The following is a 12431-nucleotide window of genomic DNA, read 5'->3' as shown; positions in this document are numbered from 1 at the left end:
CTCACGCTGTGCAATGTACAACCAAGCACGAAAGTCCTCACGGGCAGGAAAAGGAGCGATGGGCCAGCACAAGAGGGGGATGGGGGAGAAGTGGTTTCTTGCTGTGTGTCCTTGGAGGAGCACTTCACCTCTCTGAGCTTGGTTTCTTTCTTTCTGCAGCTGAAATAATAATAAACATAGCTGCCAACCCTCGGCCATGCTGATGATCAAAGGAGAGACTATGGGACCACCTTTACAAAGCTATGGGCTTGTGATCTGGGCTCATGTTCGCTGACAATTGATACATTCAAAACCCAGGGGCAATTACAATGTCATTGCCAAATAAAATCTTTGACTGAACTTGATTTCCCTAACCTAAGCTTTGACTGTCATAAAAAAGATGACTGAACACTCACAGGGGGAGGGAGGAGGGGGTGTCAAATCCCAGAGGTTTCAACAATGTCACATCCCATGTCCTCATGCGTATCATGTGCCTTTCTCATAAGATAATATACTTTATCCATCTCTAGGGTCACAACTCCATATCAGAAATTATCACTCATCTTCCCAACGTGGGGAGCAGGGAAAGAAGGGGGAGAATGCTATTAAACAGACACCACCATTGGGAAAAAGAACAAACTAAAAGTCTTTAAATAAATATATAAAGATGTTATACAATGGGTAGCATATTCCTATGCTGTTTACATGTAAAAATTGGAAAACCTAAGTGGCTCACTATATAGGGGTTTGGTTAAGTATACTATTAAACAAGTATAAGACAATCGAAAACACAGACCCCTTCAGAACAACCCCTCAGGGTCTGCTGGAAAACACCCAGCATTCCACTGAACCAACACTTCGCTTCCAAAGTCTTTCACAATTTTTCCTGACACCCATCCATTTCATGGGAAACTATAAACACAGATACAGGAAGGCTCTACAACATACTGTTGACTGAAAACAGCCGCAGAACAGCGTGAAGATTAGGATCCCACGTGTGCAACGTGCCCTGCATGGCCGTACATGCATATACGTAGGAATCTGCAAAAACACCCACCCCGACGCTGCCAGCAGCTCTCTCCGAGGGCCGGAACCGGTAGCGGAGCACAGGGGAGGGGAGAGATTTCGACTTTCTTCTTGATGTTTTCCATTGTTGTTTGAATTTTCTTCAGCGAGCATTGTCTGTGCAGATTTTTTTACATCTTAAAAATGAGAACGACTCCCGTTTCATTGTGAGTCACGGCTGCACACCTGCTTCTTTCAAACATCCCACCTATGCTAGTACTGACATTCCCAACGGCTGGGTGGTTACTGGGGGAAGGTGCTGCAACGCAGGACGGGAGGGTGTCAGATGCAGAAGCCTGGCCCTCGGTCCAGGCTCTGGAACTAGCAAGGCATTTTCGGTACGCCATTGACCTCTGACTGTCCGATTCTTCACCTCTAAGGATGGAGGAGAATAAAACATGCCTCCCAGACGTGTCAAGATCAAATAAAACAATGGATACAAAGGACATCTACTTTTTAAATGGTTCTTTCAGAAACAGGATGGGAGACTCCACTGCCTACCCAATCCTCCTTTCAGAACCTAGCATGGTGCCAAGTACACAGTAAGCACTAACTAAATGCTGGGTTTATGACACTGGGGGAGATGCAAAGCCAATGCAGGGCTATTTCCATCAGAATTTTGCTTTCATGGACGCCCCCCCACCCCGCCGGCCAGAGCTCCTGTATTTAAGGCAGATATTTAGAGCGCAAAGGCCCACCCTGGGTGAATAAAATTATAAGCAGACACAGGTTCACTTCTAGTGCTTTGCCCAGGAAGAACTTGACTCTGAATAGGCCTCTCAGCTCCTCAGGCCCCTCACAGTCATTCCTGAAATGTTTGTAAGCTGCCAAAGAGACTAGCGAGAATACTGGGCACCATGATATAAAACAATTAGTCACCCAATAGTTACCCAAATGTAAACTGAGGGGTGCACTTGAAGTGTGCCCAAAGACCAACCCTCACCTTTGTAACTCATGAACCATTGAGGAAATCAGGTTGGTCCTTTTTAAATTTATATTCTGCTATATGTTATAGAGAATTAAGCTTTAATTTTTAAAACCCCTCTAATTGAATACTGCTGATGGGAAGACATCTGGGGCAAATACCTAGGCCCAGCGCATTCCATCCCAAGCAATGGTTAGTGGTTTGGAAAATGAGTGTGCGGCAGAATAACCAGTGGTTACTAATTATTATATATCACAGGGTTTGGCATCATCCATAAAGCCCAGTCATGTTGGCCTCTTCCTCTTCAGAGAGGATTACAGAATTGACTGTTTAGAAATTTCTTCTCCAAGTTAACATACGTTTTCTTTGTCTTAATTGGATCCAGCCTTTTTGCCCCATGAACAGAAAGGCAATTTTTCTGTAACGATCGCATCCTTCAGATGCCAGGTCATCGGCCATTCCTAGGTCTGGAAGGATCCTTGGTTTGGCTTCCTATTTTCTTTCCATTTTCTCAGCCTTGTCCTAGCAGTGCTGTGAAAAGCATGTGAAACTCTGTCCTAAGCTACCTTCGATTTAGCCAAAAAAGGTATGAGTGTTACAGCATCCACCATCTCCAGCTCACACAGCAGAGCCTCAGAATTGGGGACAACTGTTTGCCCCAAATGTTTGGTCTAATGCAAATATTTATTTCTTCCAAAACAAGTAAAACAAACCACTTCCAAACTGGGGATGGAGGTGGAGGACTTTGCCAGACATTTTTCACAGTTAAGATAAACATTTGGAAAACATTTTCCAATTTGCCCTATACCCTTAGTTAATCTTTCTTAACCATGTTGAATCATCTCCTAATTTACCATCTACTGTGACATCAAGGCCATTTCTTGAGAATCATACTTCCTCCGCTCCTCCTTCCCCCATGTAACTTAGATGTAGCATCCGTCAATCATTTCTGTAAACATTTGTTGAACACCTACTATGTTCTGTTCATATGACAGATACCCTTTCTCATCCATGACTCACTGGGACTTAACTTGAGAAAAGTCGGGTCTTGAGACACACTTCGCCATTGAAGTCAGCAGCCCAATTCTTTGTCCACATGCCCACATCCTATTTTTCCTAGAGCTGGAGCTCCTTCTTGTGGGATGTCATCCGGGCATCTCAACGAGCCCGTCCTGAGAGCACAGACAGACGCTCAGATGAGGGAGAGCACTCGTCTGCAGCAGCCGGTATAACGCTGTCTTCCCCGGGCCATTTGCTGACGCTCCTCCAGCTTGTTTCCCTTTCGCAAGTGTCAGTGCCAAGGTGGACACTTTTCCATTTTTCAATGAGGTTTCACCAGACCTGTTATCAGATATGCAGACCAGTTATGCTGGCCGGCTTCTCTCTAGCATGTAGTTGGGTTACTGCTATCCTTCACCTCCCCTCTTCCTTCCAGAAGTGGTTACGTTCAGAGCTTTACCTTCTCTGCAGGAGCAGGTCAAAGACTTGACTTTCCGTCCCCTCATTCCCAGGCAGTGACGTCATGCAGCCTCCTCTCCAGCATCTCAAGTTTGACAGCGATCCCCAAGGAATCTGGGGTTCTCAAGGCTCTCTTGACTCACCACACGCACAGGTATGGTTTCTAACTACAAACACACATAACATTTCCACTGGAAAAAAGAAAGGGGCTACCCCTGGTGAGCGCTTTTCTGGGGGAGAAGGCCCCTTCACACGTTCTCTTCAACAGATGCAGGGGATACCCTGCAACCAGGCAGGGCTGTGGCTCTGGTGGGTCTCTCCACGCCTCTCCCACCCCAGCCTCCTACATTTTTCGGTAAAGAAAGCTGCAGAGACATTAGCATACACCTAAGGGGCCACCCTCAGGCAGAGGTGTTTGAGGGTGACAATCTCCCAAGGGGTGGCCAGCCCCCAGGGAAGGAGGCCTAGGGGCAGATGTGACCTGCAAGGGCACACCAACGCCAGCAGGATCTGGCCTGCCCAGTGCCCCCCATCTTGGCTGACAGGGAAAGGTAGCTAGGCCACAGCCAATGACATGTCTCCACCACCAGACATCTGGGTTAGCACCTGTCCCTCCGGGGCAATTCTTTGGCTTCTCAAGATTCTCTGTAAGCCCTGCCAGAAGGAAGAAGAATGCCGAGAGGCTGACCTTGCTCTTTTGATATGTTGGGGGGAGGGGGGGAATGGGTAGAAGGTAAATAGGGCTCCAGAAAGTAAAGTAAATAGGGCACAGCCCTGAACGTGCGAGCACACACACATGCAGGCATGTATGTATAGTATACATACACTCCCCTCTCCTCAGTCACATTCATTTTGAGTCGATTAGCAGTGCTTTTAAAGTGGAAACACCCACTGGGAGGATTCACCTGTCAGTCATTCACAACCTGCAGGAACACTTGCTCCAACTGCTCTCAGATGGGCCCTTAGCTGAAAGCAGGATCTGGATGGAAAACTATATCTCGCTTTGCCCCTTTCTCCAGGAAACCTGACAGAGACCCTTTTTATCTTCCACAGCTGCAACCTCAGGGGGACTTAAACTTAGAACCCATACCACCCTGAGACAGGGGGTTTGGTTTTCGGCTTACAGTATTACAAGGGAGAGGAAAGACTTGTTTTTGAACATTTCAAGGACTCTGGGAGGCTGCTCCACAGAAGTCCACAATTCAAGTGACCTTGCACAAGGGACGCCCTTTTTTCCGACTGTTTCCCCATCTGCTAAAGCAGGGAAACCTCTGTCTTGGAACGTGGAGGACAAGACTGGTAGATGGACTGAGAAGGCCCGGGGCATCGAGGCACTGGCAGCCCTGCGGACCCCTTCCACTTCAGGACACAGGAGTTCTTATCTGTTTATCTCAGTTTCTTCTGCTCTCTGCGGAGACCCCCAACTTGTCCTTTGAGGTTCGTTTAATTGCCTTTAAAAAAGAAATTGATACTCCACAGACTACAAATTCTTAGAGACAAGGCAGGCCCTAAGGAAAGTAGCCTAATTTATTACTGACTTCTATCAGAAAAATGTTACCAATTGACTCTTTGGCACAAATTCAAGTAGAGTTCCCTGCTTCAGACACCAAAGAAATAGCAACTAGATGTTTCATTGTTTCAAATGCTAATATTGCTTTCTAAGAGTGCTCTAAATGGGCTATGTTAAAATGTTGCAAATCTCACAGCAAAAGGTTTTAAAGTAAGTACAAGAACTGTGTGCTTTTGACCTCTTTCTTTGTGATCTTATTTTACTCTGTCCTGTTCAAAAGAAATGCAACCCTTATAATTGTTTTACCTATTCTCACCCTCATTTTGGAGCACCTTTTGGAAGTCCATGGAAAAAGGTAATTATTTTTTATTCTTTCTGTATATTTACTGTACAACAACTTAATTTTTTTCTTAATGGCTGATTTAAAATATCTTCATATCAGGAGTTTCAAGAAGGAACATGGGGTTCCATATGTATCTATAATATGCACTTAATTTGCATCAGGAAAGTCAGTTGCTCAATCTATGCAAATTTCCCAACAAGATATGAAAACAAGAAAAGGAAATATGGGTGGCTCACCGCCATCACCAATATCTATGATTGTTTCCGAGCTGAATTTTTCTCTGGAGTTGGTCCTAATGCCCAACACCCCAGACTGGGCCCTTGCCCTTCCTGTCTCTTCCCCCGCTCCCCAACATTTACCTCTTCTCTCCCTCTGCTTAACCTTCCCCCAATTATCATGTCAGAAGGTTATGGGGTTATCACACTCATTTAATTTGATGTGTAGAACTCCAGAGCAGCTCTGTCCAAATGAACTTTCTGCAGTGCTGAGAACGTTCTCTATCTGGACCGTTCATCAGCCTCATGGGACTGCTGAGCCCTTGAAACGTGGTGCATGTGCTTAAGGAACTGAATTTGTAATTCTAATTAACTGACTTGTAAATAGCCACATGCAGCTATAAGCTACCCTGTTGGAAAGACAGCACACTTTTGGAGAACTAAAGGCCTTCAACCCTTTCAGGACATTGCCGGTGACTGGCTACATCAGAGAACATGGCCAAAACAATCCCAACAAAGAGCAAGAGAAAGACGGCCTCTACCAACTTTGCCCCAGCACATTGGCCCACCAACCCTATCCAGGACGCTACCCCCAAAGACCACCAAAGCTCTGCCTGGAAGGCACCACTGCAACCCAGTTTCCTCTTAGATCTTTTTGTTCCAACCAAAGGGTATTCTTGCCATTGTTTTTCATGGTTTCCATTTGTAGGAAATGACTTTTGTAAAAACACGTGTTGGAAAATTAGCAGTTGTCTTCCAGATTCAAGCCTATCCCTCAAGTATGACCTTTGAACGATCCTTAAATCAACGTTTTTATCCTGCATGTTATCAACTAGGTTCTAGGTGTAGCAGAGTCAGTAACGTGTACCCAGCTGAGCAGGTCAAACTGCAGCCAGCTTTAGCTTTTCTGGGTGGAAAAATCAGACTTACCGGTTAAAAGCCTGAGAACACAATGATGCCCCCTTCCATCTCCCCAGCCACCTCTAGTGGCATCTTCCCAGGGCTGACACCCACATGCCACCTCCCACAGGGTCCTTCAACAATCAGTGTTGAATGAATGAATGAGTGAATTAATGAATGATTTTACCCTTGCAAGAATTTCAGAAGACAATTTAAGAATGGTTTTCTCAAAGGGAGAAACTGAGGGGCATGGGGACACAGCGTCTGGTCAGGAAGCAGCTGCTTTCTCTTTAAAGGGTAGCACGATTTAACAAAATGGCGTGCTCCCGCCAGTGTGCGGATAGTACTAAATGGAACAATGTGTTTCGCCCTAAAAATATAAAATTTAAATGAGCTTGATTTAGTGATTAAAATATTTTCAACATTTATCATGTTCTTAACTATATATTTCACTGAAATATAACAGGATGTGTTTTAAAGTAGAAATCACTCCTATTATTTAAGCCCACATAATCCAGGTTAATCATTTAAAAATCACATCTTAATACCCTCATCTTCACTATTCTATTCTGATGTGAGAGGTGGGGGCTAAGGGCAGTAAGACTGAAGAAGTTCCTAGTTTCCTTTTCTGTGTGTTACCTATTTATAGTCACTTTCTATTCTTTCCTCAAATTTCACCTCTGAGTTGCATGAGCGAAGGCATGACATCTTTTTGTAACCATAAGGCTTTTTTTTATTTAAAACAGATCTAGATACTATAATACTTTACCTTAAGCCACAAATATATTGGCGACCAATATTAACTTAAAATATTGCTTGCAGTCCAGGGTGGTTTCCTGAGAATACTGGAAGGTCCCACGTATGGGTTGACTAGCCCTTGGTAAAGGTGAATTTGGTCGTATGTTGAACTCTTTCCTGAACTTCACTTGGGTATTATGAAAGTATACAGCCTAGACCCAAAAGGTATCATTTAGCAAGCCATGACAATAGTGACAGCTTCTGAAGACGTAATTTAAACAAGGATTAGTTTGGGCACTGCAAGAATCAAGCTTTTTTGAAGTTTAAAATCTGACAAGAAGCAGCTAAGCCCTTGAAAGATGAGAGTCTTGTGGGCATTTAACTGATGATTGTAAAAACAGGCAGTTGGATTAATTAAAATCATCACTTGAAATCTTTCTGTAAGAGAGCAAGGCCTTCTGAAAACACTGCTTTTGGTTTTTCTACCTCCAACTTGTCAGTATTGAAAAGAAACTTAGAACAAACACAAGGCAGTTTCGTTTAATGGCCCTGCACTTCGCAGGCCAGGCAGCCCTCACACGCCCTGAGCCGCCTGCGCCAGGATGAAAGCCGTTGCCCTGCTGTGTCCGTCCTCATCAACTTGGGGTGCAAGGGAAAGGCAGGGAGGCCTGGGCTCTCAGCCCTGCTGTGGAATGCTGCGTCTGCCCAAGCAAAGCCCGCCCCTCGCTGGCCGGATGCGGGTCCCCTATCACCCCCTATCACCGCCGCCCCCCCCCGCCCCACCCCCCCCCACCCCCCTAGCCTCTGCCAGCCCCCTGCTCCACTTCTGCTCGGGTCCTCAATCTTAATCACCAGGAAGAGCCAAGCCAACAAGTCACCGAGTTATCTGAGGAAACGGTTCTCGCATATTCTGGTTTTCAGCAATTGTGATCAATGGCAGAGTCATTATGTTTCTGACAGCTCAGTTCCTGTCCTTGGTGTCTGCTAGAATCATGCTCAGAAAGCTGTGATCAATATCCCCTCAGTCATCTTTATGGATCAGATATGACTGCTGCTGGCCTCTGGAGAAAGGCAAGGTAGGCCCCTGAAAAATGTCTTCTCACTACTGCTCACTCAAGAGTGAGGCAACAGATCTAGAATATGAGAAAAACCCAAAAACTTTCACTGCAACAACAGCAACAAAAAAGCAACTCACAAAAGGCACCCTGCAAATACCCTCTCACTACTATTATTTCAACACTAGCTTGCTTGCCAATTTTCTGAGATTCTGACATGTAAACAAATAGGTAGAAAGAGCTAGTTTGAGCTTAGTAGCTTAGCTCATCTCCACAAATTGGCATGAATTCAGCCCCAACTTCTTTTTCTCCTTACCTGCTTTTAAGGAGAGGAATCTAAAGTTCCTAGGAGGGACCAAATTGGTGTTTTTTTCATGAGATCAAGATAAGTAAACAGAATACATTTGGGTGGTTTAAAATTTTGAATCCAGATCTCGATCTTTTCTTATTTCAAAACAACAGCCAAAAAGGTGCAATTTGCTTGCTGTGTTTTCTAATTACTAACAATGAATCATTTTTTACCCTAATATGCTTATAGACTTTCTATTTTATTTCTATATTTATGCTTTTCACTTTATATATGTCTTATTGTGGTAAGAATCTGAATTTACAATGAATTTAAAAGTCATCTGCCTTTCAGAATGCATAATAAAAACAAAAAATAAGCCCCCAAATTATCCACCAACATGAACAATTACAAATTCCTTTATAGCATTTGCAAAATGGGTCTGTCCTTCTTCAAGGTCTGTTTCTCTATTGTTTGGAATAAATGTGACTTTTACTTGAGAGCAACATTTCAGATTGTTTACAATATACTTTGTTAAGTGATCTAAATTAAATTTCATATTCACCAATTGTATTTCTCATCTGTAACCATTCACAAGAATCTCCAAGTAAGAAGTGTTTTTAAACATTCCAAACAACACAGATTTGTAAAAGATATCATAAATTTTACATTACATATTTTACTAAACTGATTAGAACTTTCATTCCTGAATATTTGGATAATATAATTATTTGCAGAATTAATTTAGAAGAATGACTTCAAATATATGAGAACCGGGAAGAAAAATAAATGGCTTTTATTTCTATAAGCTTCCACACTAATTAGAATATGTGCTCTAATTTTTAATAAAGAGCTAGCAAGAAGAAAACGGCAGCACTTAAAATCATGCGTTCTGCTTAGACAAAAGAGAGAAAAAGGGGGAGAAATGCAAATTTAAAAATGAAGTTTCCATGTAAGTGATTAATTTTTCTCACTCATGTGTCAGTCTCTCCATTTCCTCCCAGGCAAGACACTTTCCATTTCAAAGGCATCGTCAAGAGCTACTTTCTCACCATGAGGTGACCACCGAACTCTCAAAGAGAAATTGAAAAGGCTCTAAGAGGACAAGGAAGTGTAATGCACATTACTGAGCGCTTTTAGTCACTGTAATTCCGTCATTCCATATAAACCTCCAGCCTGCAGGCTGTTCCTTTCCTAAGGTTCTGAAAAAAAATTTTTTTGTTAGCCTAACAAATCAAAATACCAGGCAATGAATTCATTTCGGTGGAAAAAAAAAAACTGGGGAGACCAATTTGAGGGAGAAAATTGGTAACAATTTGCTCACTCCAATCAAAATATTTTAAAAAGATGCAACCAAATGCGAAGGAAAGGAAAAAGCGTGCCCGAGGCAAAGGAACGTGTAGAGCAGCAAATCTCGGGAGCAGAATTCCCCGGAGCAGGAGAAACCAGTGAAACAAAACCGTCAGCACCATCCTATCCAGTGATTTCCCAAGAATTAATTTCTGAATGTAGGGAGGGAGACAAACTTTCCCAGCCCCGAGCCTTGAGATGCACAACCAAGTCCCAGCACTAGGTGGCGGCTGCAAGGCTGAGAGCAGGGGCGCCGGGGGGAGCCGGCGGGCTGTTCCCCACACTGCCCGCCCCCACCCCTCGCCGGCTTCTTCCCCTCCAGGACGCACTGCCCAGTCCAGGGGAGAGCCCCCCCGACATCCCCCCCACCTTTATCCGGCTTGCTATAATTTCGATTAGGGAAAAAGAAAAAAAAAAATCAGGCCTTAGACCCTGAAGTTGCCAAGTGGCAGCCTCTCCTCCAAATCTGCTCTCACACCGAAGCTGAGCACTGGGGTGGGGGGACTAGACCTGCATATTTTAAACTCTGCTGGGGTTTTCAAAGCAAACCTTCCAGGCGGCTGCTTTCGGCTTTAGAGCGACAAGTGACGACCAAATTACGACGTGAACGCTGGGCTGAATTGCTGGGCTGTGCATCACCCAACCCGCACAGCGTGTACAGAGCCACAAGGTGATGGAACCGGCTGGATAAACATAAGTTGTTTTATTGCTGGCCAAAAATCCTTCCTTCATTCATCAAAGTGGGTGAATGAAAATATTAAGAAGTAGGTATGGCATTTTCGTGGGCTGTTCCCCGAGTATCCTTCTGAAGTCAAGACCTTACTTCGGCTGCCTTCTATCTTGGGTGTCAAATGAAGCCTCCTCCCATGAAAGCGAAAAACCACTTCCCCATTTAATAAAAAGGCTGCACGCCAGAGCTCAAACCTTGGCAAAAAAAAAAAATGTTACATAAATTCCAGGTGTTCCTAAATATGTATGTTTACAAGCACAATTATTTCAGGAGCCATCTGAGTTTCTGGGCCACTCCCCCCCCATCTCTAGGAAGCTACAAAACGTGTGTTTATAGCTTTGACTTTAGGATCTTACTCACTCCATTTAGACACTTCCTGCCAGCTAAATGCAGGAAATGTACTGATTTGCACCCAAAACGCATTTAAGCACCGGCACACTTACCTTTCTTTTCTTAAAATCAAACAATTCAGTTACCGGCCCCCCCCCCCGCCCTCCCCCTCAAAAAAAAGAAAACCACCTCAAATTCTGAATTATTCTGAATTATTTTCTAGGTGATTTGCACAGCCATCCCTCTCGTTATTCTAGGAACAGGCTAATTCCTCAACATCTTACTTTGCCTTTAAAAGGCTTCCTTCCACACGACGGGATTTCCCTAAGAAACATTCCCAGCGGATGGTTTCCAGCAAGAGCCTGTATCAACTCAGCCTGCGCAAGCAAAGACTTGGCTTCTTCTAATTCCAACCCCCCCCCCCCACACACACACACACACACACACACACGCACACGCACCCAGCTCACACTCATAGAAACATCCCGGGCAGACTCGAAAAGCTATTTTATTTGCATGTTTCATGTTTGCCCATCTCTTCCTGAATGAATGCTTTTCCAACTGCCCTTTTCAACAGCTGCCGCGATGTCTGTGAAGGTTAGAGCAGGAAACTAGGGGGATATTTTAGCATCCTAACCCCTACGACCTCTATGTTTCTCCTTCTCTACCCAAGTCCAGGTTCTCTGATCCCAAGGGCAGGAACCCTGAAGCGTTTGCAGAGTAGCTCTCGGAGGTGTCCTGCACAGGACCAACTCACTGCGGGCATCCTGCACACACACGCCCCAGCCCGCACTCCGCCCGACACCCGCACCCTGGCCCGCGGCGAAGGAGCCAGGCACGCACCAGCCCTGCCTCTTACCTTCCCTGGCTTTCAACAAGACCGTGTTGGCCACGATGTTTTCCAGCTCCATTGACAGTCGGCGGTCAGCGAGGGAGCCGGCCGGCGGGGCTGTCAGCGCCTGTGGGTGCTGCCGCTGCTGCTGCCGCTGCTCGGGCTAACGCCGCTGCTGCCGGAGCCGGAGCCGGGATCCCGCCTTTCCTACCGCATTATTCCTGCTCCTATCCTTCAGAGTTTTCCCCCTCTGCAAAGAGGAGCCGCCGCCGCCGCTTCTTCCTCCCTCTGTGTCCCCCCTCCCCCCTCCCTCAACAGTCTCCCCCCCACCCCCCACCCTCCGCGTTTCTCTGTCACTCCATTCTCCTCCCCTCGGGCTCCCTCGGATGCTTTAATGCCTCGGATGCTTCTGCCTCCCCTCCGTCCCTCCCGGGGGTGTGGTACTAGCAGACTCGGGCGGCCGCACTGCGCAAGCGTCAGACCGGGCCGCGCCTACTGTCTCGGCGCTCGCGGCCCGGGGCCTGCTGGGACTTGTAGTCGTCCCTGCGTTCCGCGCCTGGGCCAGAGTAGTACGAGGCTGCGGGAGTCCAAGACCCGCCCTGGGACCCGCACCCAGTGTGAAGGCGGGCGCGGCGCTGCAAGGGGCGGCGGGGGAGTCAAAGGCGGCCCGGCTGAGCCGGAGCCCTCAGTCCTGGGGCCCGGACTCGCACGCCCA

The 12431-nt window shown here is 45.9% G+C and overlaps 1 protein-coding gene across 1 annotated transcript in view; it reads right to left on the bottom strand.

Annotated features, from left to right (window-relative positions):
• GRK5 (G protein-coupled receptor kinase 5) overlaps positions 1 to 12018 on the bottom strand; it is a 191109-nt gene extending 179091 nt beyond the window's left edge. Inside the window, exon 1 of the mRNA XM_054581596.1 lies at positions 11744 to 12018. Coding sequence (XP_054437571.1) covers positions 11744 to 11795 — 52 coding nt within the window. The 5' untranslated portion in view covers positions 11796 to 12018. The remainder of the gene's footprint in view (positions 1 to 11743) is intronic.
• Positions 12019 to 12431: the final 413 nt, after the last annotated feature.

Source organism: Pteronotus mesoamericanus, unplaced genomic scaffold (assembly GCF_021234165.1).
Source record: "Pteronotus mesoamericanus isolate MK-2021 breed Mesoamerican mustached bat unplaced genomic scaffold, CSHL_Meso_final contig_657, whole genome shotgun sequence".
NCBI lineage: Eukaryota > Metazoa > Chordata > Mammalia > Chiroptera > Mormoopidae > Pteronotus > Pteronotus mesoamericanus.
This window is presented reverse-complemented; position numbering and strand designations above follow the sequence as displayed.